This window comes from Zonotrichia albicollis, chromosome 12 (assembly GCF_047830755.1).
Source record: "Zonotrichia albicollis isolate bZonAlb1 chromosome 12, bZonAlb1.hap1, whole genome shotgun sequence".
NCBI lineage: Eukaryota > Metazoa > Chordata > Aves > Passeriformes > Passerellidae > Zonotrichia > Zonotrichia albicollis.
The window spans coordinates 12,552,803-12,578,273 of record NC_133830.1 but is presented as its reverse complement, the minus strand read 5'-3'; the positions used below and the strand labels follow the sequence as shown (position 1 = coordinate 12,578,273).

At 36.7% G+C, this 25,471-nt stretch overlaps 1 protein-coding gene across 14 annotated transcripts in view; it reads right to left on the bottom strand.

The window, feature by feature from the left end:
* The window catches only part of ERC2 (ELKS/RAB6-interacting/CAST family member 2), a 402,457-nt gene that overhangs the window by 266,369 nt on the left and 110,617 nt on the right, over positions 1-25,471 (bottom strand). For all 14 annotated transcript variants that reach the window (XM_026792408.2, XM_074549878.1, XM_074549880.1 and 11 more), the window contains one exon: positions 17,097-17,264. In XM_026792408.2, coding sequence (XP_026648209.1) covers positions 17,097-17,264 — 168 coding nt within the window. The remainder of the gene's footprint in view (positions 1-17,096; positions 17,265-25,471) is intronic.

Sequence of the window (25,471 nt, the reverse complement as noted above, 5' to 3'; positions counted from 1 at the left end):
GAAGTTTTACAGTTAAAAGATTTTAAAGATTTCTTTACAAATCTGAAGTTGAATTCAATGCATGTGCAGCTCTGCAGAAATCAACAGTTACGTCAATAAAAATTTGATCTCCATATGCAAGAACATACCACCATAATCATATACACTTTAATTTGGGGCACAGCTAGGTAAAAATTCTCCTCCTACTACATTATACAAGTGTGGGAGAAAAAATCCTGAAGTTTTGACATCATATATATCTACAATTAACAAGTCATAAAATCCACAGTACAGCTGTGTGCACTGCATAAAGTGTGTTTCCAAAAAATTAAATTTTAAAAGAATTTAAATAAAAATTAAAACAAAATTTGGAAGTAAATTTGGAGGAGCACAATTCAAATAGAAATTCTTTATAGTATGTCAAGCACAAGTGCACAAGTCTTGTACCTTTTTTTCTTTTTCCTTTTTTTTTTTTTTAATATATACATCGCTTGGTGTATCAGATTACTGCAATGAGCCAAAGATTCCACTTGCTGTGTAAACTATAAAATACTAAGGAATATATAGAAAGGTCTTTTTGGGAAGACCTGACATAGAATAGCTTACTCTTGTGAATGACCTCTTGCAATATTTTTCTTCGTGTGTATATTTTATACAGATACAGAAACATGATACACGTGTTAATGAGTTAAGAACTTTTTATTTTATGGCATGTGTATTAGTCACATCTAAAATTACATTAACTGGCATTCAGAGGACTGCACACTATGTTTCTTTCTTTACTTCATCCAAGTATTAATGATTCCAACAACTGCCTCATGACACCCTGTGGAATACTTAAGCAATTGCACATTTCAGCTTCACCAAAACAAATTCTCAAGTAAAAGGGAAATAAAACAGGAGAGTGAATATTGATTACATGTTCTTTGAAACAAAGTTAAGATCTGCTCCTTTACTATCATCAGCTTGACCTACCAATTCTAGGCACCCTAAATTAAAGTACTTATTTCCTATGCACAGTGCTTATCTGAATTCCACAGCATTTACACGATTTCCTTCCTCTTAAAACTAATTGAAAATATGAGCCAACCCTTAACCAAGAAAACATGTTCTAAAATTATTCAGCATTTACAAAATTCTTTCCTCAGAGGTAAAAGAGAACAGGCAGCAAATTAAAAACATCCCCATTGAATCACAACTGCTTTAAAATAAGTCAGTCAATACATACTCCATAGATAAAATAAGAGGAAAGGATCTAATTATTTTTCTATTTGTGCTATATAAACCTGAAGGAAATACTTTGATGGTAACAGGACCACACTGGGGTATGCTAAAGCAGAATCAGTACCGCAGAGTATTTGTTCTTTGGGATGGGCACAGGATTAGCCAAGACCTACTGATGCAGACAAGACTTTATGACCAGTTAATCACAGAGTTCACTCAGCAAGATTACAGGAGACAAAGAGATTGAGAGGTCTCACATGCTAAAATCTTGGAACACAAGATATGATTTAGTTCTTCCTGTGATTTTTAAATCCAGAAACAACAAACCCTCTGGTAACCTCTGTCATTCTCTAACACACAAATGTATTTGGGTACAAGCATTAATGTAAGAATACAATTCTCTTACTGAATAATGACTTTTGAGCATGCCTGAATTCAGTTTGTGGCAGAGACTGTCAAGACCATCTTAATCGTCAAGTTCTTATTTTTTCTGATAGGAAGTTAGTTACTGTGAAGTTTTGTCAACATCTATTTCTTACCCCTGTAAACTGCTATTCCCTGTGCCAGGATGAAAAGAAAGTGCTCTATTCTTTCTGCATTTCAGAAAGTGTGTATATTCCCAGGGCTTAACCCAGACTTTATTCCTTCTTTAAAACAATACCCTTACAGATAAATGTCTTTCCTATGAGGCATCCTGTCAATAAACCTCAAGTGCTAATCTTGTCACCCTTTGGCGACAGTCTCAGAAATGCTTATTAAATACTCAAGGGATTAAATTAAATCTCACCCCCAGACAGGCTTTAAAAGTCTCCAGTAACCCAAGTTCTCAAAAGAAAACTCTTTTCATTGTCAAAATTAAGGTACTCTACTATGAAACTTGCAAGAAAATTATACAATCAAAGAAAATGTTCCATGCTGTAACAATTTGCCTTCAGAGATATGCATTAAAGTAAAAGAGAATTTAAGAACATAGAAGAGAGACATTATCTAAGACTTCTTGGTCCCAGCTAATGAAACCATAAAGCCATATATTTAAACTTAGCAGCAACTATTTCCCTCTCTTCTCTCTATTTGAGTTTTAAATAGCTCAGACAATAAGTATTTTGTAACAATGGGGTTTTTCACTGCAAAGTTCATTCTGCTCTATTCTAAATTTCTATAGGCAGAAGTCTTCAAGATTTGTTTCATATTGAAGCACAGACTATGTCAATTCCAGTGAAGTAAATCAATAACATAAGTTTAGTTTTATATAAATGTAAAATTGAAACCAAGGAGAGAAAACAGAACTTTTGTATGTATCATTTCTATTAATTACAAAAAAAATCTTTGTATTTTAGGAAATTAAATCCTACTAAACAATTTTCCAAGTACTGTTACAATCTACTTTAAACAAGAAAAAGTGATTTCATAAGCAGCATTCATCCAACATGAGCATTATCTATGACTACTTTAAAAATTAGTATTCATTTTCAGACTTTAGCTTCTGCCTTAGAGACATAGATAGCAAAAGACAAAAGTAATGTAACTATTAATCAAAACAGAAAAAAAACAGGCTTGGTTCAAACATAAAACTAAACGGCTACTTACACATAATTTATTTTTATTAGTAAGACTCAAGGTAAATGTTCTGGCTCATATGGTCCTTTTCAGAAACATCTCAGGATGTCCCAGAACATGAAACCAGTTTTAGTAGTGACTCAGCAAAATTGATGTCTACAGACATCCCAACATCTCCTTCTGGTGTCTGTGAATGTGTGCATGTTTAATTTGTAATCAAACAACCAAAAAAACTGGAATTACGTCACCATGGCTGTAAAAATATTACTATCTTAGTAATAGTATATTTAAAAATCCAATACGGTTTGAACTTTACCTAAAGAGAAAATGCATATACCAAATAATTTCAGAGAGAGGAAAAAATATATAAAAAGAAGAAAGAATCTATGAACTGTTGATCAGTAGGGGAAAATGTATGCCATTTATTGGGATATGCAGTAATATTCTCTGGTTAGTACTTATTATATGCGACTTTTAAAAATTTGTCTTTATTCCATGATTAGAAACATCAATCTACTGTCTCATGTACACATAGAAACTGGGAGCATCCTATTGCATCAATAAATAGAAGAAAATGCAACTAAAATTGGAGATCAAAAGTGATAACTATCTTTTCCTATTCTTCTTCCAAAACAAGCATGTATGTTTGTTTTATTGTGCAGTCACTGAAGGAAATAATTCATCCACTTTTACTTACTGTAAGACTCTAGATCCTTCCATAATACAGGATTCAAAGCACAGGTACAGGAAGGATTCAGAGGAATCAACAAGCATTAGGAAAAAAGAGGTGTGCGCTGAGTTTTCCTACAGGGAGCAGAAGCAAACTCCCCCAGGGCTGCTTAGGGAAGAGCTCTGCCCTCAAGTCAGCTGATACTTTTACAGGGCTATAAAAGCAGGTCAGCGGGCAAAGCAGCCAAGAGAGGAGAAGGCTGTCACACAGAAAGGAGCTCCTGGACTCAGAGCTTGGCTGCTGTTGCCAGACTCAAGCTGAGAAAGAGCTGGAACTTAACGCTAAAATTAACCTTCCCCAGGAAGCTGGCCAAAAGAAGCCTGGGCTGATAATATCCACTTGTGTATCTGGAAATACTCAGTCTCTGTCTCCTTCTCCTCAGGGGCCAATAAATACTCAGAACAAAACAGCTTGACTCTTGGACTCTTCTAAGCAAGACTCACAATCTTGTGAGACATCCATTGAAAAGCTTTTGCTCTCATTATATGTATTTACTGTGATGTAATTTAGAATGCAATAGGTATTTTCCAGATAGTAAATACAGAAATACAAAATAAACTAACACATCATTCCATTTATGACAAGAGGATGCAGACATTCATTCTTAAGCTAATGCTTTTTATAAAGTCTGTCTATATATACGAGGGCCAGATTTTCAAGCTGGGTTGGTTGGGTACCTACATCTCACAATATTTTATGAGTTACAAGCTGATCACTGAAATTTTTTTGAAGTCTAGCCCAATTTGCACACTGAGAGCACCTGACTACTAGTCAAAGTCAACCATGAAAAATACTACCCTTCTGCTGCTTGAAAACATCTGGTGATATTCTACTCATGGCCAGTTTTGTACTATTTGGTGTATATCCCTATAAAATAGGCTACATTGGCTTACACCAAAATTTTTAAAGACTATTTTGCATGAAAAACTATTACATATGTCATATGCCAGTGAGAGAAGTACATCTACTTTATTACACTGTAATGTAAATTCACATGGAGGAAAAAAAGAAAGCTGCTTTGGTATTCTTATATTTTGAATACAGATCATTGAAGTTGAATGTGATTTTCTGGTGTATCTTGTCATTCCTACTAGGTCTGTATCAACTGGGAAGACTCGGGGGCCTCTGTCCAGATTGAAAGTTACAGCACTTCTCATATAAAAGTTAACAGATGGTGAGAAGGGAGAGGCATCTGACAAGTTGTACAGACAATGTTGGGCAACAGGGAACACTGAAAAGGAAAGCTACAAAAGAAATAGAGTAAGAAAAGGCACCTCAAGAGGCTGCAGAAAGAGAGCAGAAGCCAGTTTGACAGTAGTTGGGGAAGTTGTCAGGAGCAATGAACACAGAGAAATCAAAAGGCTGGACAAGAACAGGGAGTAACAAAAGGTGTGTGGTGTGTGCTGTGCTTTAAAATACAGAAATATATAAAGGGAAATAGATGTAATAGAAAAGGAAGAACAACAGAAGCTGGGAAATAGATGACCAGTCTGTTCTGAAAGCAGATTTTGTTTGGATATCCAAAGTATTACAAGAAAAACACTAAAAAGCATATTATCTTACTTTTAATTTAAATTATTTCACTTTATAACATGTTATTAAAATAAATACAGTTATTAAAGAGTAAGATAGTAATTTTATATCCTTAGGAAAATTATTAAGATAGGAAAACAGAGAGACATCCAGAAAAAAAAATTTCCATTACAGAAAACAGCCATAACCTTAAGTTCTGAATAACAGACAGAAACCTTACAAACTGCTTCATTTCAAAGTGAAAAGGTTGAGCAGGTTGTGATGTGGAAAGGCTTGAAGCCTGACTTAATCCCTAGAGAAAAAAAATGTTTTCATTCACTCTAAGAATCTCCTTCAAATCCTGCCTGTGGGCAGTGGAACACACTGTAATACCCTAAGATCCTTTCCAGGACTGCCTATGTTACCCAGCAATGAAAAACCTATGATAATTGAATTTCCTTTCCCATTTGAAGGCTATCCAATCACTTAATAGATGACCTTGTCAATCTGATTTCATGCTACTCATTTTCTAAGATTTACACTGTCCAAAATAATTTATCCTCATTTGTGATATTTATACCTTCAGAATGTTGAAATAAAAAACTAAGCTCTACTGACTTTAGACAGATACCCAAACCCAACAGGCTTTGACCATTCTTCTTGACTGACACTTTCATATTTCCGTCCTTCTTTTGACCACAGGATGTCTGAAATCACACATGGTTTTTCAGGTGGGATGACACAAAAGCCATTTAGAGAGCAGTTATCTTTTGCTCCACTACCCATTATTTCTGCAGACAGAATATTGGCAATTTTCACTACCACATCCCATCTGAAATACTTTTCAAAACTGTATTAATCGTTGCCTTCAGCCTCCTGGCATTAACACTCCAAATTTCTTTTGGGGCTAGTCATCATCTCCTTTTCTTCATCTGCATTCAAAGGTGGTTAGGTTCTTTTTTCCCCTAACTGAAACAGTGAAGAATATTTTCTAAATGAAAATGCTGAATAAAGTTACATATCAGATAAAAGTCATTCTCACTCCCAATAAGTCCCTCTCATCTTAACTGCAGTTGTTTTTATTCTTTTTGATCACTCTTAAATCAACTCCAATATTTTTTATTACCTAAAGTATTTTTTCACTTGTATTCTTACTCTCTTGTATTATTGTTTTCCTGTTCAATCCAGAATTATGATTTCTAAAAAAACATTTCAAGTCTAGAAAGTCACTGCTCCACTGAAATACCATATACTTGATGTTAGCAATCCAGTTAAGGAATTGACACCAAATTTAAACTCTATCATAATTTGCAGTATCCCAGTTTTTCTTACCTACTTTTCATATTTTTAGTTTATGCACATGTGCACTGTAATACTTTAAAAATATCTGTTTTATTTTTACTAACACCACTGTATATTTCTATTGATGGCTTAAGGTTACTCTTTAAATCACCAGCCTGAGTGAAAGAAAAGAATACCTTTATTTCCTTTCCTGGAAAGTTTAAAGAGATGTTTAACATGCTTTGTAAGGTTTGAATTTGAAACTCAATACATTTCCCATTTAAACAACTCCTGTAGTTCTGATTCCAATGCAAAGCTATAAAAGATACAAGAGTCTAGACAAAAGCAAAATAAATGCACATTCAAACATCATCACACTGTTCCAAAGGCAAAGGACAGTGTAATTCAGATCACACACAACTCCAAAAATAGCAAATGCCTAATCCCAACATGCTACAACTAATTCTGTTAGATTTGGCCATTAATTAGATTATAACCATCATTTCATATCTCCTTATATGAATAGTTTCACAACATCCCTTTCATACAGAACTGTGTGGCAATATTAAACATATTTGGCACAAAGACTTCAAAAGTACAGACAGATAATTCACTCAACAGATCATGTTAGTTTTACGGGATTGTTTCAGAGAAATCCCAGGATACTTTCTTTAACTGAGAAACTTTCAGATATGCATACTGCTCCTAATTTGAAACAATAAATTCATTGCATAGAACTTATATCTATAAATAACAGATATTTTACACCTGAAGGGAAAAACATTGCAATTATGGTCCTTGAAAACTGCTCAATCCTTTTTAGTCCTTAATTATGTATCTCTTTCTACACTCTTACAAATTTTCTTGAGGTTTCCCATATTCTCTATTTTCCACTTTTCTTATAAAATATTCTACTTAATAATATAATACATAACCAACAGAGGAAAACTATTTTATTCTCAAATTAAGGCATAAAGGGGCAGAAAGTTTGAAAAGGGAGGAGGGATGCCCCAAAAATTGAAATTAATTTTAGATTAATTTTTTTTTTAATTTGTAATAGCAAAAAAATTTACATTGAAAGTAAAAATAACAGTCCTGTCCTCTCACTACTATAAAAAATAGATATAGGAATTTAATACAGCTATGTTTATTTCTACTATAAGAACACCCTGGCCTTCAAATCGCATTTAAAACATCGTAATGGAGAATCCAGTTTCACATGGTATCATTTTATATGAGTTTCCTGAAGTCCTGAAGTACCAGTGGTAAAAAGCAGGGAAAAACCCCAGAGCAGCAAAGCTGAAATGGTTAGGCAGCAATTAATCAGAAATAATAATATTCTTCCAATTGGAAAGTTTCCCTTTAGCTCCTTGGTTACAGAAACCATCTATATTCATATATAAGAAACAGTGGAATACATTTACATGAAAGGAAAGCTTTTGCAGAAGGATAACAGATCCCTGGCCCCTTATTTAGAGATGTCTTGTTCTAAATCATTCTAAATTAACATATGGTCAATGTACATAGGTTTAGACCCATTAAGAGTTGAAGTGTTCAAAAGGTTCATCAGAGAACTCAGATTCTTGTTACTATGAGATGTAATTTAATATTCTCACTATAGCTGCACCAAAGACAATGCACAGATTGAGTTTCACCATTAGTTACTGCAGGCCAGGCACAGTCTTTAGACATATAAACTATCAAAGCACCACTAAACTTGAACTGAAATGTTAAACGCATCAACTTGGATGTCTTTAATCAACATCTGCTGAACAGTTTAGTTTCTCTATGGCAGAAAAGGTAAGACAGCAATGCTTTTATGGAAATGTCTGAATAGGAAGTAATCTGTAATATGATATGGTTTTGTGTTTAAGATAGTTTGCTTTTGGTATGAAAAATGTCTTTTAAAAAGTAAAATGATTGAATTTCCTTTATCTTGTATTGCCTCAAACCAGCAGGTTGGTATGTGAAACTTAGCCTCACTCTAATACCATCAACTACACAAAAATAAAGGAAACTTTTTATAAACTACACCTATGATAGAAACACTTTTCTCTCTGAATCAGTTTTCATTAGGACTTTAATGCCTACAATTTTTTAATCATTTTAGCTATCCTTATCCATTTTGTTTCCCTTCTGTTTTTTATTTTTTATTTATTGTAAAAGATTTGATGAAAGGATGTATGAAGAACACTCACTGTCCCTTTTGCAATTACAGGAAAATCCTGAAGATGCATTTGAAGGTAACGTGCTGCTGCAATGTCAGTGACACTGACATACTGTACCAAAAAATTTCCTTTTTTTTCCTCTGATTTATGTTTCTTTGCAGGATAATGACAAGTTTCCGCAGCTGCCAGATACAGGTCTCTCCCACTGGGCTTCATGTTCACTCTGTGAGCCATGTACCCCTCTGCATGGTGGGGTTTGACACCGGATAAAACCCTCACAAGAGGGGTGAGTGAGGAGCTTGAAGTTAAGAACAAGGACTTGGAAGTCCTTTAGAGATGATGTCTAAATCAATGTATTACAGGCTGTATCAATATATTACACAGATTTACTAATTTCTTTGCTTTTGCAAGCAGAAGAATTATTACTAATCCATTTTTGTCATGCTTTCTCTTCAAGAACATGCACATAATTTTAATTGTAAAATTCTCCAAAAAACTTGAGCAACACTTAGCAATGAAGCTACAATAGTCTGACAACAACTGCATTTTCAGTGTCCCCCATTCAGATGGTAGATACAATTGACAGTTTGGACTGAATGATGTTGTAAGTTCAATGCTACAGAACAGTCAGAGACAGAAAAGAGCTACCTGTCCATGGCTGCATCTTCTTCCCCCTCCCCTAAGGAGGAGATTCATAACGATTCATGGAAAGTGTTGCAAGACAAAAATTTCAAGACAGAGGATGAATTATATTACATTATATTTCATAAACGGACAGGGCATAGAAATCAGTAACAGTTAAAGTGAGCAAACAATGAGAACTGATGAACACAAAATGTCATGGAAGAAATTATTGTAAATCTAATTATTGTAATTCTAACACAAGACAAGCTCCCAAGGACAATTTACAGGGGTGACCTCTTTTGCAACTAAATTAACAAACTCCTGTTTTCTATTACTATACTCTAATTCTGTACTTTGAAGTTCTTCCCATTTGATCAGCTGTTTAATATCCTCCCAACATTCAAAGAATCTCAAAAGATATGGATTGATATTAAATAAACATTCAAATCAAACTATTTAGGGTTCCCATGACAGCCACAACAAAATCTCAGACCTAACCATGAATGAAGAATTTCAGATAGGACACAGCAGGTACTTCACTCAAATTTAAATTATGCTTTAACACCTACCCTGTCTGTCAACAAGCTTTAAGATGAAAACTTGACAGATTCCTGTGGGCTTTTAGCAGCTTCTCCCTCAAGATCAGCAGAAAGCTCTGTAGAGAGGAACATGCAGAGGTTCCCATGGTGTACAGTCACTTTGGCATGGGGTCAAGCACAGACCAATAAAAGACTCTGTGCCTTTCTGGGGACATTAATGCAGATTTCTGCTGTCAAATTAAGGTATCTCTTAGGCAATAAATACAGTGGGCCTGATTTTTCTCCCTGATAAGTAAGGGGGGTTCCTGGAATAAGTGCCTTTAGAAAATTTACTGCAGATTTATTCTTAAGTGAGCGGTAAATAAGCCAAATATTTCTGTCATATATGAAAGATTACACAATGTTATGCCATTTTTATTTTTTCCTTCCCAAGAATTGCTTTACTCCCTCCTCTTTGTTTCACTTTGATCTTAGTACTGTGCCTGGCTGGGCGTTAAAAATTAAAGTCAGGTGTGTTAGAAGGAAGTGAATTAGATTCAGATTCCATTCTAAAGTTGGACTTATTCTACTCATATTCAAACATACCACTGTGGATTCTCCCACCAAGAAATACATACTGCTTGGCAACAAGAAAATTATCAAACCAATCTGACCAAATTGGCACCACTAGCTCCAGCCACATCTGGTAACAATAATATGAAGGGAGAAGCATGAAGATAACAATTCTCATTTATTGTTACCATTAAACTTATCTGCATGCATACTCCTGAGTCTTTGAACTTCATGATTTCAAAAAGCCAGTAACAGCTCCACTCAAAGGTGAAGGGTGATGCTTCTCCAAATGTGATTAAATACCCGGTTTACTGAGGTATTAGTATCTCTGGTCTCAGAGTACTCAGTCAGGGGAACAGCAATGGAATACCACCAGCAAAGCACAACTGCCAACATCAAGGAGCTCCAGCAGTGTGTAAATTAGTGTGGTTGATTCTATGCCAACAGAAAAGTAGAGTTTTAATATACTACAAAAATGCTAAAACCCAACTGCTAATGCATAACCCCGCTTTTTATACTTAGTAGGAAATGTTTCTTTTTCACTCCCAGATATAACAAACTTGGATATACACTAGGTAAAGCTGCAGATCAAGTGTAACTGCCCACCCCAGCAAGTAGGTGAACAAGGGCAGTGGAATCTATTTATTTAAGGATTAGCCAAGGATGGTTTATCCTGATTAATGCTATTCAGCCACTATATGTCACGCATTAGACTATAACAAATAAATCTCAGATGAAATCATATATAAAATGTATCATTTCTGAATCAGTTCAGATATAAAACTGTCTTCTCATAATACTGCATATAATTAACAAGCTGATTCATTTATTTTCCTAAGGAACATTTCATAAAATTATGATTTGAGATGAGCCTATCCCTGTGAATCCCCCTCATCAATGTCTGAGTCAGTCACTGAAGGTGAGAAGCCACCCAAGCTCCTTCCTCCCTGCCATAAATCACTCACCTGGAGCATGGACCTTGAAAGCTTCCAAGAAAAACATCAGCATGTAGTAAGACATACAAGCCTTTTGGGCTTGTGCAATGCTTTGTTCCACTCACTGCTTCTTGGGGGATCTGATTTTGTGTCATTTCAATGAGTTGTCAGAGATTCAGTGCTCAACTGCTGGCAGGTACAAAACCAGCTGAGTCTGTCATGTTGAGACAGCGGGGAAATAGCCAGGCTGCCACTCAAAGATGCAGTTCCAAGAGCAGGGAATTACATGAATACAGCCTCAGTCAGCAGCTAAAACTTCTAAGTGAGTCATGACAGCAGGATACCTCCATGTAAAATTATTCTATTACACTTATAAAACTTTCCCTTATAATTTTTAATTCAAATTAGTAGACTTCTACTACATTTTTCTGGAGAAAAATTTCATTTCTTCCAAGAAAAATACTTTTCTCCTAAACAATTCTGATTTTCCCTGATTCTTTTTCAGATACATAGGTAGCCATTTATTTCCCTAAATAATTCTTTTATGGTCTACTGAACCTCCAAAATATGACAACTTCCCCTTCCCTTTTGCCCAGTCACACTACACATAACTGAGCTCTTTCACACTTCAAAAGAAATTTCCCCCAACTCTATTAAATAGAAAATATTACTCTTCACACAGCTTAAAATTCCCAGCATGTGAGTTGGCTGTTTTCTCAGCATGAATAAAACTTAATATCATATTTAAAGATAACTTTGTTAATTAGTATTGACATTTCAGAGCTGAAGGGCAGCTTCCTTCCCCCCCAGCAGCACTAGTGTCACACCAGCAGTGTGAAACCCTTATGTAAGTGCCTCATTAGGCTCAGTCCCACTTTGCAGATGACACACAATGTGTGGGAGCACTTGTGTATGCTATGAACAACCTGAGGGTTCAACAATCCCATTCTCTTCATCATCTGAGGAATCCTCTCCAAACCAGATAGCATAACTTGATCTACAGTAACTTACTATTGAAGTGTAGACAACTGCAGTCGGTATTTCTTCTTACTTGAGAGTCTTGAGACTTACTTGAGACACCTGATACCCAAAAATTACTATGTTTATAGAAGTGGCATCGCATTAAAGTTTTTAAATTTCCTAACTCATGAAACTCTACTTGAGGAATTTGTGATTTTCTCCTACAGAGCTAAGTGCTTATTTTCAAACAGGCCAGTAAGCAGAAGTGTGTAATGCATCTCTTCTCCTTTTAAAGTGTAGGCTTCAAAAAGAACAGCAGCAGCAAGCAGGTCATGGAGCACAGGGGAGGGGAGGACAACAAAATTCTGGACTTCTAGCCTCAGTGGATCTCAAATTCATTGGAAAGGACAATCCACTCAAGCAAAGGCTGGAAAAGTTTACAACGATCCTGAAATTCAATGTGCAAGGACCTAGACTCATAACTATGGTTTTAGACTGGATGAAAATTCAGGCTGGCTTCACTAAGTGAATGTATATTGGGTCACATATTTCTAATGATCTTGTATAAACTGTAAAAACAGTATCATAATGTGTTACAAAGAATGGGAAATTAAGCCAAAGAAAAATGAAAATGATCCCTGCTTCTGATCTTAATGACATTGTTCTCAGTGTCTGTGCATACATTGAGAGCATCCCAACAGTTGCTCTGGTTAGGCTTAAGGGGGATTTGTGGTTACCTAATAGTCCAAAAGTTGCATTTCATTGTGCAGAATCCTTGAAGACACATTTTTCTGATAATGTATTTGGATCAGTAACACCACCACCCTGGATGAACAATTGACTATACTTATTTCAATTTCACTTTCAGACTGTTCTGAAAAAATACCATGATTTGGCAAAGCTACAAGCCTTAGCAGCCAGCAAAGTACAATTTCCTAATACTCAGTACACTGAACACCGTACTCTTAAAATGAACATGTACTATTAAAGATTCAATTCTTAAATAATACCAAAGTTAATACTCACCATAGCAGTTTTGTAACATCAAAATTTTTATGCCACACCAGAAAGACTTCCTAATTATATTTTTTCAACACCTAATTCTATGGGGAGAACACTGCTCTATTTTGCAGAACAATTCATTCAGAATTTATCACCTGACTCCAGAATTACAATAGATCTCTGATCTGTGATTGCAAAATGCCAGCTCACACAACAGCCTATTTACAGTGTTCTGATAAAATTTGACACAGTCAATAAAAAATGTCCTTTGTCATGCCCTGACCCCTTCCTGGGAATATGAAAACACACTCCCAGCTGATTCAACCATGGGAAAAAAAAATTCCAAAGGCATCTTCTATCAGCAACGTGCTTGCTCCTTCTACTTGTAGCCTGCACCAAGCAATAATACTGGTGCAAATTTCTCAGCCCAAGAGTAGGACTCCTTTGTTTACACTAATCACTCTTAACCTGACCACATGTACATTTCCTTCTTTTAAGAAGACAGCCAACAGCAATGCATCCAATTAATTGTGCTATACAATTTAACACAAACTGGACAATATCACCTCAAGTGCATAGTCCAGCCATTACAGGTACAGATTACAATTATTACATGAGAACTAAGACTTTATGACATTTCCTACAAATGCTAATTAGCTGGTAGGTTAAGGCCCTTAGTCATGTAGCACTTCATCAATCACAAAGATTAAACTATTAAAGATGGAAACTGTAACATTTTACATGAAAAGTTATGTAGCAAGTCAAGGCAGAGTATTATATTAGCCCCCTTTAGCTGGTGCTCTTTTATGATAGTCCCCACAAAAGAATTTCCACAAGCTGTTGTCCTAATATGATCCAGGTCTACATCCTGTACACTGCTCTTGTCTCAACAGCTACTGTTTTCATCACTGAGACTCCTACTTCAGAGTATAGAACTGGAGTTTTTTCAAGTATCTGTAGATTCCTAGAGGACAAAACACTCCATTTCTACCTACTGTAGAAAAGGTGAAATTTGGGAGCAGAGGGACATCATCCAGCTCAGCACTTTTGTCCCCCAGCCTACAGCTCGGCCACATTCATAGAACTGGAACGTTCTGGTAAGAAATACATAAAGATTTCTGAGGTCTGCCCCTCTGCATGCTAAACTGACAGATATGAGGTGTAAGACTAGCTTTGCCAGGTTAAACAAGGCTATTAAAACAGCATACCCAGCTTTACTGGCACTAAAATGGAACAGTGGTGCCAAAGGTTCTAAAAGAAAGAAATATTAAGTAATATTGCACCTCTGACATTGACATAAGTTTATTATTACTCCATGCCAATCTACCTTGATCCAAATCCTCTAAACACAAGCTGCTCCAGTGCTGGGCCTCCCTTAAGCCTGCAAATTATACTGAATAGTGCAGCAGTTTTTCAATTTGGTCAAAAAATTACACTCAAATCTCCACACAGAAGGACAATTCACCATCAGATCCTTATCTAGCCCATCAAATTTTCTGCATCTTGTTACCCTGTGTTCATTTCTATGGCTTCCCATGGGCCTCACCACAGCTGTTTCGGGTTTGATTCTTGCCCACGTTTGTAGGGAGCACTCAACAGAAGCTGCCCTTCCCTCCCAGTGTGACAGCTATCCAGAAAAGGGAAGGAACTGCTCCACTTTCCAAAGAGTTTTTCAGTGTTTGGTTTTATCTCCTTCGTAATTTTTTTTCCATCCAGCAGATAATTCATATAAGAGAAGGAATACAGATTAGAAATTGCATATTTCCAAGTTACATATTCCTTCCTACTCACTTGCAGGTTATTACTGACAGAAATATTTTTAGGCACTATACACAAATTCTTCCTTCTTCAGTTACTTGAATACAACCATTAAAACAAATGTTATTTTAGGCTGAGTGAGGTACTTCAGGCTGAGTGCAGAGAGATGTAGCCATCTATCTTGCATCAACAACTGAAGGCAGGAACACAACTGGTTATTCACAAGTCTCATATCAAAAGAAAACAAAAATACAAGGGAATAAAATTTGGTCCTGAGTAGAAAGAAGAAAATGGAGGCAAGCACTGAAATATTACAGTCAGAATCTGATGTCCAGACAGAACCACAGAAGAACTAGAAGCACTTCCTTCATTTTCAGAGGGGCTTTCAGGAGAGCGAGCAGAACCAGAGCAGTCCTGGATGAGGGAGGGTTTGTAAACACAGGGCAATCCACTGTGAGGCCCAGCCACTGTTCCACCTCCTGAATGTCACTGAAACGGCCCATACTGCTTTCCCCTCCCTGAATTCTCCACATCTATGTGCACAATGAGAACAAGTTTCTAAATGCTCAACACAGGCATGTCTAGCTGCCATCCCAAAGTTAAATAAATACTGAAAGATGTGACCAAAATACCACACAATGAGCAAAAAAACTGGAGGAAAGCAAAAGTTGTGTGCAATCCAGAACAGAATAAAAGACAGAATTATCATTAGATTAAAATAAATGATAAAATAAGTGTAATTTGGGTAGATTAAATACTTTCCTATCAAAATTTATTCTTAGTTATACTTGCAATTGGAAAGTGCAAAAGAGGCAATCGGCACATCCTAATAAAATGGCCATGATTTCTTAAAAACAGCAGAAATATGAGGCATAGTTCTGAGGACAAAGCCATGACAGATAGTGCTGATAGCTCTGTGATAGTTTCTCATCACAAAATTTCCATCACTGATTACACATTCCTCTTACTGAACCATTTCTTCAAGATCCAAGTACAAGAGAAATTGTAAATTGTTGGTTTGGTCAGAGGTTTGGAGTTTTTTTTTCAGAACGCAAACAATAACATGCATTCTATTATTCAGAATGCTCAAGAAATGTCCAAAACTACCTGGCATTCAGTATAAAAGCCTTGAAGTTTGCTTTCTTTTACGTGATCAGCACTGCTAACAAGGCAAATATTCAGAAACAGGATTAAAGTAGATGAGTACTTATATTCCAGCTTTGATAGGCCTTACATCTCAGTAAAAAAGAAGCAGCCCTCTCAGCTTCTGGAAAATGAGAACTTGGCTTTTTAAATGTGGTACTTAAGCAACTGCAGACAGAAGCACAACTAGACCATGTGAACCCTGTATGAATCCTGGAGGAAAACCACAGTAACATGAACTACCTACATAATAATAGAGTAAGGAGGAGTAGACATTCTTTGAGTGGCTGCAAAAGGAGGGGAGAAGAGTAAAATAGAGATGATGCCAGAAACTTTTTCTTCATTTCTCTGTATGGTCCCAAGTGCATCTCTATATGGTAAACAGTGACACACAGCACACAAACTGTACACACCTGGTACCATAAATATTTTGGGGAGTGTGAGAAAAAGGATCTGGAAATGAACACTCTACTGTTGCATGCACAGCCCTTGTAGAGCTGCCTCTACAGAAAATTCCCTCCCCACTCCCCCAGGTGAAAGCTATAATGGATTGAATCCCACTTCCAAAGAGAGTAAATGCAGTTAGTTAAATTTGTGGAAAATTAGAAAAAAGATAATTTGGCTGCTTGGAAGGAGCCTCCCTTCTTAATATCTTTAGACCATAAGGAAAGCAGATAATTGATTTAATTAACTTTCCTTCTCCACTCCCCTCCTCACTGCCCAGAAAAGAAAGTCCTTCAGGCTAAAAACACAGTATCCCAATCCTTCAGCAGGCCCATATATTTTATTTAGATTATTTGGAAAGAGCAGTAACCAGTATTCATAAGGATACTGGAATCCCTTATGTTGAGGGATAAGAAGTTTTATCAAGAGTTTTAGTACTTTCCTTTAACTCAAATCATTTTGTGACAACTGCAGCATCTAACATTTTTCTTATATAATATATATTATTTGATACTATAAAAATGCACCCACAGATAAAGCAAGACATTGTCTATTAGAAAATTTTACTATTACAGACTCTCTGCGTCTTTTCTAACATATTAACAGCAATGCACTTTAAGAAACAGGAGCATTTCCTTTAAACGTACCTCAAAAGTTGTGCAACATATCCTTTCATCAGTGATCTTACCTTTTTCTGAAGGACATTAATTTTTCTTTCTTTTACTTCCAACATGTCTTTCATATCTCGAATTTCTCCAGCAAGGGTTCCCTTCTCTTCTGTGAGGTCTTGAAGTTGTTTTGTTTTTTTATTCAGAAAGGTTTCTTTTTCTTCTAACCGTAACCGCAAGGCATCAACCTAAAGTAAGTAAATCAAACATATTTAGGGTTCAATAGAAATCATTACATGTTTTTTCTAATACTCTTTTATTCACACTTAAGAAATGTTTTATTTCTCTTCTATGTAATTTTCCAAACTGAACTCTAAGATATTGTTTTACTTGTTACACTTTTCTCCAGTATTTATTTCAAAAGTCTCTTACCAAATGGATCTGACTTCTTCACTGCAATAATCACAAATCCTCATCAAACAAAATAAAGGATATTCAAGGATTTTCCTATGCAAAACACTCTGCATAGATCACTGGTTAGGGGGTTTTTTGTAAATACTAAAAAGAAGAAAAAACAAAACCCAAAAGTGTCAGGAAGATGGTAGAGGCACAACCAACACCAAAGAAGGCTTCAAGCATCTGCAGCTCTCTCTTGTTCTCCAGCCCAGCCTTTTATCCCCTCCTGTTGATGCCCTGCCCCTGTGTGCCCTCTGCTCCCTTTGGTGGTTGGGCAGTGCCCTGGGCACTCCCTGGCTCGTTGCTGTCAGTGCTGCTCACCTGCTGCTCACACCTGTGCCCAATTGAGGATGATGAGGCTCAGCCACAGCCCCACTCCCAATCACCACAAACCATGCATCGACAACACAAAAGATCTCCAGCACCCCAGAATGTATAACAACCCTTGATTTTCTCATTTCTTGCTGTGCAAATATTCAAGTGCGCAAATTTGTTATTATCTTGATGCAATTCAAACAGTAATAAAATAGCAGAGATCTCAATTCATTAAAGAAAGAGAATATGTTTGGCTTTAACCATCATTACTACAAGAATCACACTGGCTATGTATTGGTGCTTCAGCAACACTTCCACTGTTTACATAATCTGATTCAGAAAAGCAGCTACAAATGAATTGCTGAGCAGCTCTCAGCATAAAATACGGGAGGGTGGGGAATATTTGGGAGAAAAAAAACAGATTTCATCATATATGAAGTTTTTGATAACCAAGACTTTTTGTTTCACTGTGACTTTCATATTATTGAAAGCTGATTTGCAAATAAAATAATACAAGAAAACGCATACCCACGAAATTCAGTCAGTGCTAATAAACATCATGGAAAGCAGAGAGCTAAGATAAAGGGAGTGCAATAATTTATTGTTACAGAGACAGGTTTCCTTGAACTGAGGCTTTTTCTGCACCTCTGAACCATGAGGTGTTCACATTAAGTGGGCTCACAGGTTTTCTTTGGCTGCAAGGCTCACCACTGAGAAGTCAAGCTTTGGATTGAAAATGTATGATGTGGCAATTCAGAATAACTCTCCATCTACAAGACAACTGCAGGCAGTCAGGCAAGTGAGAAATATTTGATTCACTAATCCAAATTTCAAGCATACAAATTTTAGAAAATAAAGAACAAGAGTTTAAAGTTTGTATTTCCTAGAAATGCATAAGGTCAATTCATAATAAAGAGCTAGATGGAAGAAACTGAAAGGGCATAAATGGAGGCTTAGCATTTTTTAGTTCTGCAGATGGAACAGTCAGAAAGGGTCTCCTCTATGAAGCAATTTGTTCTCTAGTTAATCAGAATAATATCAAAGTGCAAAACAATCATCAAATCTATATTTATGTATATTCTGAGTTTTGTAACACTAAATTTATTCAAAGCAAAAGTATTTTCAATGCCACTTTAAAACTTGGTTTGGGACCAATTTAGATGATCTATTGGATCTCAAAATGCATGTTCTTCCTGCTTTTAAAATGGCTCATTGCCTTTCTATACACTGGAAAAAAGATTTATATTCCACTAGATTTATTTTATTTTTAAGACTTTTTACAATATTACAGTAACAGGATCTCTCAGTTTGTAAGCAGCGTGCAGTAAGGGATTCAAAGATGACTTTTTCAATTAGAAAACAAGAAATAATAGTAGCAGTAAGCTTTCAGACCTCTTTTTATAAACATAAAAGACCTCATCTGAATCTCATTACCACATCTTCTTTATACTTAATCACTTCTTTGCTTCACGGCTGAAAGCAATCCCTGAAGTCAAATCACAGAAATCTCTGCTGGGGCTTCCAGCTGCAGCTGAGTTGCTCGTCAGGACCTTGGAGCAGCTCTGCAAAAGCAGCTCTGCAAAGGCAGCTCTGCAAAAGCAGCTCTCCCCATCAGCCACTGCCAGGCACATCTCCCAGGAGCCCAAAGCTTCAAGGCAAGGGAGCTGGAGGTGATTGGATCCCCAGACAAACAAAGCTCTGACACCATCCCCCTGTGGCTGGGATAACTCAGCAGCTGCCACAGGTTTGACGCAGCTTGTCCTGCTTGGCTGAACCCAGCAGTGCCTCAGTCAATAATCCTTTATGCTCTGCCCATCCAGTCCCAGCACCAAGGGCCAAGGAGACAGTTCTCAGTCTTCTTCAGAAATTTCTTCCTACAGACCCTGTGAGCATGGCTCTCTAAATTCAATTGAGGAATGGGGGGGATTTTAGGCAATAAAACTTGGGAGCACAAGGAGGGTGCAGAGGATGAGCAAATGGCTCTGAATGCCCAGTGACAACCTGTGTGGGAAACAGGAGCAGCGTTCCTGTCCGCTCCAGCTTCTCACACTCAAATCCTCCATTAGTCTTTAAAACACAACCAAAGTGCAGCTTCAGCTGCACTGAGAAACAGCCAGAGAGTCTCAATCCTTTCAACACAAATTCACACAAGGACAGTGCAAGAGTTGGGAAGGAAAGAGCACAGTATGTCCACCACAGCCTTGGGTGGCAGAAAAAAATCTGCCAAATACATATCTAGTTTCTTACATCTTCTCATCTTGAAGCTGATACAGCAGAGAACTTTAATTCTAAAATCCACCTGCACAATGAAGTATTTTGATGGAATAAGTCTATCATCCCCAAACTAACATTCACAGCAAGGAGCCCTTCTGAAAGTGGAGGCAGAACCCTGAGCAGTGCCAGCCTGGGAGAGGGAACAGACAACTCATACTCTGGGTGGTCTTGGGGGTGCAGGTTGATTTTCTATTCACAGGAGTGCCAAGTGGAGGTTTAGGAGAACATCAGTTATGTCAGTCATTTTCTCCTTCCCGAAAGTAGTCTTTCTGCCTGTAGCAACCACAAACCAAGACTTTTACATTTCTCCCAATAGGAAACAAAACTACCTCAGCCTGAACTGCAGGCGACCTTTCCCTATCTGCTCAGCACTAAGTGTGTATGACATCATCTCATAAGTCAAATAAGAACCTCCAGATGGCAGAAAACCAAAATGCTCTAAAGTCAGGTCCTCATCTTGTGGACAACCAGAAGCAAAATATACTACTTCATTTTTGGCCAGGGTGAATTTTCCAATGTAAGAAATTGTCTCTTCCCTGAAAATGGTACTGTGAAATCACATCTCCCAAAAATAACACAACAATGAAGTACTCTAGAGGGAGCACGCCAGCACACCATGAGCAATGTCTGCCATTTTGTTACTGCCTCTTTTCCACCTAAAGCATTTAAAATATGATTTGAAAGAAAATTACATTCGGGTCATTTTACAGCAATAGATATACATATAGGTGTGTATATATATATATATACATATTTTTGAAAAGATAAGGATTTCTTGTACACAAAATCTCTCTCTTTGGCTTTTCACTCAACACTATCTCATTTTAAGAGTCCTCCACTTATTTCTTCCAAGCTCTTGCAGTATATTTACTAGTAAAACTTGGCAGTCTGAAGAACACCATAATTTTCAAGAAAAATAAAGCAAAACCAGATCTGATAGCTAACACATTAAGTATTTCAAAGACCCCCTCTCCAAGTAAATTGCTTTTTAATTTTGTCTAACTTCTTTTTCCTCAGCAGCTACTTATTTCTACTATTTAGTACAATAAACTCTGTCACTTGCTCTGGAAACATACTACACACAGTAAAAACTTTAGAATTGGGTTATACTTTTGGAAAAAAAGAGTTCATCTAAGTGGCAAAAATTGCCAAATTCAAAGTCAAACTTTATTAATCTTCATGTCATCACCTGCCACTCATGACCAGCTTCAGTAGTGATGTCTATTCCTTGAAGTTCCTTTCTGTTAACTGTTTGACTTAGATGCCATATTACATATCTCATTTATGAAGGTGGTTTAGTGCTAAGGAGCTCCACAGGGAAGTAAAACATGAAGGAGCACTACTGTGTTTCACTGTGAAGAATTATTTACTTTACCATCATAAATGAACACACTTAAAGCAAATGTTTGACTGTATTTTTTTTTAAACTAAACCTGAAGGTCCTGCTGAAGTCCTAAGCGTGCTGTAGTACCACAGCTGGGGTAATGAGAAAAAACTGCAACCCAGTGTTAATCCCCTCCTGAGCCAGCCCTGTTCCTGCACACGCTGCAGCCAAAATTCACCTCTGTGCCCAAGAGTCCTGCTCCTTCCCTTCTGCACCATCATTCTGCCCCTTCCTCATCATCACTACAGGCTCCACAGGCCTTTAGACATTTTCTGGGCTATTATTTGCTCTTTTAGCATATTATGCAGCCATCTTTTGAGGAAAATCTTCAGTTAATTAAAAAAAAAAACCAAATTTCTATTAAAGATCTTGGTTCCTGTGTTTATGCACCCATACATATCTTGGGGAAGTTCTAAGCTGTTACTATGAAAACCAATTTAAACCTAGAATAAAAGAGCTGTCACTCTGATTTTCCATACAGAACTACTGAATTATTAGTACAGACAGCACATTCTCACATGGGTCCTTTTGCAAATATGAGAACTGAACTACAAGTATAGAAAGGATATCATGTGTCCCAATTGTACCCTCCAGAGCCATTTTAAAAAAGCCCAAAAAACCCCTATTCTAAAACAAGAAAACATAATGAAAACTACCTCTTCATCATATTTGTCCCTCATTTTTTAGTCTGATGTGATAAAGATTACCTTTTTCAAAGCAACAGCTGTACCTGGCAAGCCATACATTCATTTCTATCAAAAACATCCGATGTATGTAAAATTCAAGGCAGAAAAGGCAGAACATTTTGAAGTTGCAGACACCTGAATTTTGTACAGCTAATTTCCTTTACACTCTGTTCCAAACTGAAACTCTAGTGAGCTTGCTAGCTTTTTCACTCACAGAAGAAAATTCCACTTTCAGGCATTATCTCAAACAACATTCTCACCCCTCTAATGCTTTAAGTTGCTCTAGTTCACATTTTAATTCAGCTGATAGTTTATATGCTTTATATTCTTTAAAGTATAATCTAGTTTACTATTTATTTCTACAACTTCAGTATTTAAGAACTGACCCAACGGAGGACTGTAGTCCAGGGAAACAGTGAGCAACAGGGGATGTTTTGCTAACACAGGCCAGTGTTGGCTGCTCCCATCAGGAGAACCAACTCCTGCCATTTCCCTGACCGAATCCCTGTCACAAGCTCCTTCAGTCCTTCAGTACAAGGCCAGGAGAAGCACCCAGTGCAGGAACACTCAAAAATCACTGTACTCAATCCCTGAAGATGACACCAATAATTTTCATAAACTCCCCAGCCTCCATGCTCAACAGCTTTGGCAGCTCTACTAATTAATCTTTATTTTTCTTATATTCATCTTATCCACCAGTCCAGATTATGCTGCTCTTGAAAAGAGAAAATTGGTAAACTGATGGGTCAAACTACACCAGCAAAGGTTTCAGCTGAACCAGAGATTGTAAACAACATATATTAATGGTTCCTTCAGGCATTAGGAAGCTCGTCCTTGTGGAACATCATATGCCACAAGGAATTCTCACCCATGCACCTTATCACTAAGGCCAACTGCCTACCAGCTGGTTTATTCTAATTTGTATCTTGCTTATTCTTACCACTAAAATTAAGTGCTTTAAAGCAGCTAGTCCAAAGTTCAGAATTTAATATTCAGTTTAGTTCCAGCAAATTTTGGAAAACACATGGGAACTGTAACCCATGTGCTAATACTTACAGTTTTTGTTAATAAAACTTCCAGCACTAACCTTACCTCATTGAATTTACCTCACTGATTTTTATGCTCACTATAAAACTATAGCTATCATAATACCTTTGAATTATTGCAAAAAGAAGTCAGTCATTCCAGATTCAATGCTATTTAGCAACATAATGATAGTTATAAATTCAAAATACTTACAATCCATTTACAAAACTACCAATCTTGGAAGCTTTTAACTTTTGAAATGTCTGTCTTCAGTAACATTCAAATTTTATTGTACTGTAACGGGTTAATAGAAAGTTAAAAAGAAAGTCATGGTGTTCTTTTTTAAGGTCAAGCCAATGTGTTTAACTGCTTCCTGAAAAAAAAAAAAGTGTAGAATTCCATGAAAGAATCATCAGTAAATATCCATTAATTTGAAATATGGTAAAAATAGAGTTTTTACATGAACTGGTTTTCTGTTTAACTTTTTTTACTAGTAGGATTCAGTCATTAAAAATAGTTGACACAGCAATGAATGTGTGATTTTCAAAAAGTACATTTATGTTTGTAACGTACTCAGAATAAAGGAGGTGCCTGTAGGTAAAACTCTCTCCAGCTGAGCTAGAGAGGCTGTGCTGTGGCTTCTAGGGATGGGCTGTGTCCTCAACCTCTCTCTCAATTTCACATCTTTTGAGTGCCACATCTCACCGAGGAGAATCTCATGATTCACCCTGTTCTGAAACTGGAGCACCTGGTTGTGTCAGCTACTGGAATATCAGACATTCCTACATCAGCAGGTCCAGCTGGAATCAGCTCAACTACAGACTTATCTTCCAGAATCTACAGCCAGCTCACAGAGTGACATAAAACAACTTGGGCACTATTTTCATTTATTCTTAAGGATATGGCAATCAGAGAGAAGGTTAAAATAATACACTAAACATATATTGCTTATTTTAAATACAACACAGCATTTTCTTCATGAAATATGACATTTTGACTCCTGTATCTCTCCTGCCCACATTCTTCCAGAAACCAGGTTACAGCCTTTTCTTTGAAAACTGCTGCATTTTTCACAAGAGAGAATAAGTTTCAAGTACTTGTAATCCCTCCAATTAAACATTCACTTCTAAAAGTTTCCAAATACAACAGCTGAAAATCCTCTCTCTCTCTCAAAGGCCAGGCTCCATAATCTCCTGGACAACAGGAAACATCAGCTGGTTTGATGAGGACCTTGAGTTACCAGGCAGAGTTACAGGTCTGCTTCCCTCAAGCCAAACCTTCAGTCCTTGGGGCCCTTCTAGAACTCAGAACTTTCCCACTGCCTCTGGCTTTCGAGCCATGCAAGGCAAGGCAGCCCTCTCGCTTATTTCCCCCGCAAATGTGAGCAGGATGAAATCCAGGGATATTCTGAGTCCTTTAAGTAATTGCTCTGTGAAATAATCTATCACATATATTTATTTATTAAAATGACAAGACTTGATATTTTTTTGATATGAAGCACCTCAACCAAAAAGCAGAATGTGCTCCTGCTCAAACAAAAGTGCAACTGTTCTGGCCATCCTAGACACTGCAAAAATATTTCTTTCTTTATGCTGGAAACAGAATTCCAAAGTAGTTTCCAGAGATTGTGCTGGCTTGTTGTAAGAATTCCAGACAAGGAAAGACTACTTAGATCATAGGAGACTTCTGTCAAAAGACTGAAAGGACTGTTTCAGATTCCAAACTGGTAACTCCTTACTTATCTCATCTTTGCAGTAACATTTTTTAGGTATTTTAGGTAGAATTGGAGAAGGTATTTTACTCTAAAGAACTTCAATAATCACAGGAATTATAGACCTTCACCTCATATTTTCAATGTTTGAATAATTTAAGGCAAGTAATGAGACCCAAAAAATACTGCAAAACAGTGCATGAGATTGGAACTAAGGAAATAAAAATAACAATTTCATTCTTTTCATAAATACAGTGATATCAATAGAGGTTAAATGGTAAATTAAAAATAAAAAGTTATGCAGGAATGAAATCAGACAAGTTTCAGTTGCAGGCTGCCTAATTTTCTAACAGAGATTACCTTGCCAAATATTTTTACTGAATCCAGTCTGCCAGATCATCTAGCAGAAAGTCAGAGACATGACAAGATCTGATCTTGCATTTATTTATTATTCATCTGGAAGCTATAGGTTTACTAGTTTACCACAATTATATTCCATCTGGGACTAAGTTCCTCAGGACAGAATAGCATCTGCATGAGGAAGATAAAGCAAAACTGATAAGTGCTGCTTTCCTCACAGCCTTGACACTAAACAAGCCATGT